Here is a 5,761-nt window from a genome sequence, read left to right as displayed (position 1 = left end):
AATGCAGACAAACATAAAGATACGTAGTTAGTTTGAACTGGAGGCAGCCTTTTGTCACAGTGAATAGCCTGTCAAGCTCACCCACAGCAGCTGAGCTAGAGCAACTCAAGCCTTGTGCTAGCTGCAGAAAACAGAGCTAAGTCAGCAAGGCATATGGAGACTCACTAACTTGCTGAACTTTGCACAATTAAAAAACGAAGAGTACGCATGTATGTTACAAAAAGTGCTTTGTCTTTTTAAGTGAGGATAGTTTTGTTAAACCTGACACTTCAGAGGATGAGAGTAAGTTTTCACTGATGTAGTTTGTGAAAGTAGCAAAAGCAACAAATGAGGCTTTATTACACACAAACTCCAGAATAAGTCAGTTCTAAAGTGTAAAAAGCAACTGCTGTTTTCTATGTGCCGATTATGAAACAAACAGGTTCCCAAAGTATGAATCAGAGAGGGTATTGTATATCTGAAAAGTCAGACTTCTTTCAAGTTAATTTTTCCATACCCACATTGGCCAGAATATTGAGAGCTGATGGAACAATGTGGCGTTTTATTTTGTCCTGCTGTGTGTTTTATTTAACATATTTCAAGACAAAGAAAAATCAATACGCTATTAGGGCAGTATGAAGAGCATTAACAAATGCATAATGGGGTACAAGTGCACCACAGTCACACAGAATGATTTTCACTGCGGGAGAATGTCTGACAAGATCTACACAGAGAATACAACCACATGGTAAAAATTGTTTAGGGAAGCCTTTCTCCAGTGTGATCAGAAAGCCTTGCATGAGCTTCTTGTTTTGTTTCCTCCCTGCTCCTGAGCAGGACAAAAAATAAAATAATCTGTGTTGTTTATCTTGGTAAAACTGAGGATCTTTAGGACTAACAGACCTGCATGTGGGACAAACTAAAGAGCAACTAAGGCTGCTGCTCCTTTGCAGCGCCCCGGGCTGGGGGGCAGCTCTGTGGAGAAGGCCCTGGGGCCATGGTGGGCAGCGAGGTGGACATGGCCAGCAGTGGCCTTGGCTGCAAGGAAGGGCGACCGTGTGCTGGGCTGTGTGAGCAGGAGCATGGCCAGTTGGCCGGGGGAGGTGATAATCCCCCTCTGCTCAGCGCTCATGAGACGACAGCTATGTGTTTTGTCTGGTTTTGGCACCCCCAGTAGAGGAAACGCATCGATAAACTGGAGCAAGTAGGCTGAGGGGCCAGGGCTGGTTCAGCCCACTGAAGGCACAGGTTGGGGGGCACCAAACAGCAGCCCCGCAAAACCTACAGGAAAGCCACCAAGAAGATGGAGTCGAACTCTTCACAGCAATGGGCAGGGGGAGGAAGAGAGACAACAGGTATGAGTTGAAACACAAGTAGCTCAGAGCAGATTTAAGGGGGAAAATACCACACTGAGGGTAATTCAGCAGTGGAGCAGGTTGCCCAGAGAGTGTGTGGGAAATGTTGGAGGTTTTCAAACCCTGACAGGACAGAACAACCTTGTCTGGTCTCATGGCTGACCCTGCTGTGACCAGCAGGCTGGACCAGAGACCTCCTCAAGTGCCTTCCAGCCTGAATTATCCTGTGATTCTATGGTTATTTCTAAAGATAAAATCTCCCTAAGCAATTGGTGTGCTCTTCTACCACTGTAAAGCTTTCCTGTTGTCTAATGTGAATCTCTTCTACAATGTAAGCCCATTAATTCAATTTTTTTCCACTACAGATATACACTCTCCCTCTTTGCAATAACTTACTATGTATTTGAGGACTGTTACCATGCTATTTCAGATTGCCTTAGAAGCTTTTTGAATACTTAATACTTCATGCCATTAAGTGCCACGTTTCAATTTATTCTAACTTTTGGGCAGCCACATGTGCCAGTTTTCTTGGATATTTCTGATTATGCTTAAAGCATGATATAGCAGGAGTGCACTCTGCTAGCTTTTAAAATTGTATTTCTCTACTCTGTATTTCACTGATTTTCACAGTACAAATTTTCACAGTGCATTTTTTCTCATCATCCCATAGTTCCTAGGCTACGTATTATCTGATTGTGCAATGCTTAAACTGCTGCTGAGGTGAAATAGCCATGTTTTTCTCTCTTGCCTTTTTGCTCACAAAAGTTATTAAATGATAGTTCTTACAGAAGCTCATTCTCTGCAGTCACCCATGACTCCAAGCCCTATGACTGTTCTGAATTTGCATCTTTGTAGCTCTTAGGTACAAGTTTATTCTCAGTGGAACAGAGTCCTGCTAGCTTCCTCTGTTCTCATTTCTTGCTAGCTACTTTGGTTTTGCTTGTTTTCTCAACAGCATGAGCCACTCGCCCATTTGCCTTGTTCCTCAGAGGGTTTTCCCTCATACAAACACACATACACCACTGTTTTCTGGGACTACTCTTCTTTCCATTCCTTGAATTCTGCTGTCAGAGAGAAACAATTTTGCTTCAGTGCTTCAGGATGAACGCTCTTATTCATCAGTCTTTCCTATATTTAAACAGGTCTCTCTCTGAGAGTGACAGTGACTGCAGCGTAGGAGAGATGGAAGGGGCAAAGCTGCCTTCTGCGTGAAACCAGGCTGGGCAGGCAGAGCTGTGACAGCTCTCCGCTTTGCCTCAGGATCTGCATCCCCAGTTGCACCAGTTATTCTGCGTACAGTGTGGCAGATGAGGAAGTACAACTCCTTCATGCCACACATTTGTGTGAAGACAGATGTTTTCAGCTTACTCGGACATCAGAATTAGGACAGAATAGGATGCCCTGGACAAGAAGGATAACAAAATCAGGGTATGCTTGAACAGGAAAATGAAGACATTAGTGCAGCATGGGCAGCCATAGCTTTAATCAAACTGGCACAGGCGGCAACAGCATCAAAGATGCAGAAGCACAAAAATCAGTGTGGGCTGGCAACTGGGGTAAGGTCATGCAGGCTCCACTCACATCCATACCTTTACAGCATCACTGCTATTCTCCCAGTGCTAGATAGGTGAAGGCTAACTTAAAATCCTGCCCCACAATGCAATCACTCCTGCTGCAGTGAAGAAATAGCTTGAAGGCTTTCTTTATTCTGTAAGAAATCCCTTTGGGTTGTTTTGGATTAGCTGCTACCCAGGCAACATTGCAACAGGCAAATTCAATAACCTGGCACCATTAGGACACTTGGAGAAGGTTCCCTGTTAAATCAGCCAATTTTCCTAAGAACAAGTATAGGTGCAGCAAATTTTGCAGTTTGTTCCACGCGTACTTTTTATATATCTAGCTTTAGTCTGTAAAGTAACAATATCCTAGACTCTCTTCAACTTTTAGGGTTCAATTTTTTAGTGCTTATTTGCTTAAATTTCACTAAATATAAAAAGAGACTTGTACATGCTGTGTACCTTATGAGTTGTTACTGATGGGAGGATAAATTAATCTTCACATTTATTTCAATGAATTCTAAAACAGTGACAGCTTGCATCCCTGTGAAAGCTTTGCCATTTCTGTTATTTAATAATGATGACAATATTTGTCGTGCTACTGTTTACAGACAGGTTTTGCCAATGGGAACTGACTTCAGGGATCACAGAGTTTTGTGACCTTTGACATAAGCATTTGCCAGCCTCGACAATATAAGCCACTTGAACATGGTGTGAAAATGCTGCACAACCTTTCTGATAAGTGTAGCATGTCTCCAGTCAAATATCATCTGCTGTGAAATAAAGATTAGAATGAAAAGGCAGACTGAACATGAACAATCTCAGTTTACCAAAATATATTCTTTGACCTGAAATGCAAGTGGAAAAACACATCAAAGTGGGACACATGCTTCCAAAGAGTTAGAAACAAAGCATACCTGGTGCTATTGTTGAATAAGCTACAAATACATCTTAGATGTCACTCAGGCATGTTGTCCAGTTGTAGTGGAGATAAATTTCCTAGCTACTGAAGAGATGGCATGTTTAGACTAGTTGACTGTCATACACTTGTATACGATTGTGTTTCACCAATGATTTGAGGAGACTTGTTTTAGAGACAGAAGAGTAATACAGTTTCTACCATTTGTTTGGGCCTTGGCCTTGCTGAAATACCATTTCTCAGATGCAGCTTTTTGCTTCTGGGGATATTAGTCCAGTAGGAAGAATACTTAAACTCACAATGTTAATTTAAAATAAGTCATGAAGTGATGAAGATGGTCTTTTGGTACTAGTCCAGGCTGGATTGCAAATCCTAAATTTACTATTGAAATAAATCATTCTGTAACCCACTGCTAGTCTTCATAAATTATTAGAACTAGTATGCCATCACTTACATTACATTAATTTCTCTTATTGGGAAAAATATTACAAAGTGCACTCTCCACATGTACCTGTATTAATGTCTCTCTTCTTGTTTTTGTCATTTTCTTTCCTAGATTTTTCATTCTAGCTGAGCAACTGAAAAACCAGGAAACATGCCTGAGCAAAGCAATGATTACAGGGTTGTTGTGTTTGGAGCTGGAGGAGTGGGCAAAAGTTCTTTGGTCTTGAGATTTGTGAAGGGCACTTTCAGAGAGAGCTACATCCCTACCATTGAAGACACCTATCGGCAGGTGATCAGCTGTGATAAGAGCATATGCACTTTGCAAATAACTGACACTACAGGGAGCCATCAATTTCCAGCCATGCAACGTCTTTCTATTTCTAAAGGACATGCTTTCATTTTGGTTTACTCTATCACCAGCCGACAGTCCTTGGAGGAGCTCAAACCAATCTATGAACAAATATGTCAGATTAAAGGAGACATAGAAAGCATTCCAATAATGCTGGTGGGGAACAAAAATGATGAGAACCAAAATCGAGAGGTGGACAGCAGTGAAGGAGAAGCCATGGCTAAGAAGTGGAAATGTGCCTTCATGGAGACCTCTGCCAAGCTGAACCACAATGTGAAAGAGTTATTCCAAGAATTGCTAAACCTAGAGAAACGCAGGACTGTGAGTTTACAAATTGATGGCAAAAAAAGCAAGCAGCAGAAAAGGAAAGAGAAGCTGAAAGGCAAATGTGTGGTAATGTGAAATTGCACTATCAGGAGTCAGCCACGCAGTCTCACCTGTCAACAATACCCACGTAAAAACCTATAGACAGCAAACAACCATACAAGACCCTATTTATTAGTATCTGTTTTAAAAGAAATATTTGGAATTTGAAAAAATTAGTTACTGCGGTTAGTATGAAAAAAGCCAACAATTAAAAAATCATGTACTCTAGCTATCAGCAAAAAAAATCAGGAAGTAAAAGAAAGATGGGTCACATTATCTAATTTTGTAGTTCACAGAAGAAAAGAAATGTAATCCTTAGCATAACGTGGAAGATTTGGGAAGTCAACTTCATATTATTTATGTTTGCATATAATTGCAAGAGAAGGCAATGTATAATGTTAGAAGAAAAACAAAGAAATGGCCATGAAGAAACCTAGAACCCATAAATACATGCTGGGTGGTGTTATCGCACCTTTTAAGAATGCTGTGGACAAACAATTCTGTGCAATTTTCATTATGGACTAGTGGGGCAGTGTGCATAAGGTAGTCTCAGATCTGCCAAATAGACGAACTATTTCACACTAAAAGGAAGTAGGGGGGTAGCACAGTTAGTAGGAACAGATGTTCTCTCTACCCCCCCAGCATGAGATTTCTTTCTAGTATAACATGGTGTTTGAACTGAGGGATGAGGAAAAGGCAGTCCCTGTAGGAGAGATGGAGATCATCTCCTTTTCTGGACCCATTGCTTCAAGAGTGACCTGTGCTTCTGGGCCCAATATATTTCAGAAGAGCA

The 5,761-nt window shown here is 41.4% G+C and overlaps 1 protein-coding gene across 1 annotated transcript; it reads left to right on the top strand.

Moving 5' to 3' along the window:
• Window positions 1-4,404: 4,404 nt before the first annotated feature.
• On the top strand, window positions 4,405-5,004 carry DIRAS2 (DIRAS family GTPase 2). Its single transcript, XM_009492129.2, has one exon. It carries the CDS (start codon window positions 4,405-4,407, stop codon window positions 5,002-5,004), a length of 600 nt encoding a protein of 199 aa, XP_009490404.1.
• Window positions 5,005-5,761: the final 757 nt, after the last annotated feature.

Source organism: Pelecanus crispus, chromosome Z, assembly GCF_030463565.1.
Source record: "Pelecanus crispus isolate bPelCri1 chromosome Z, bPelCri1.pri, whole genome shotgun sequence".
Lineage (NCBI taxonomy): Eukaryota > Metazoa > Chordata > Aves > Pelecaniformes > Pelecanidae > Pelecanus > Pelecanus crispus.
This window is presented reverse-complemented; position numbering and strand designations above follow the sequence as displayed.

Bases quoted from the DNA above. Each gene is read 5' to 3' on its own strand.
- DIRAS2 (XM_009492129.2), top strand. From the start codon at position 4,405: ATGCCTGAGCAAAGCAATGATTACAGGGTTGTTGTGTTTGGAGCTGGA.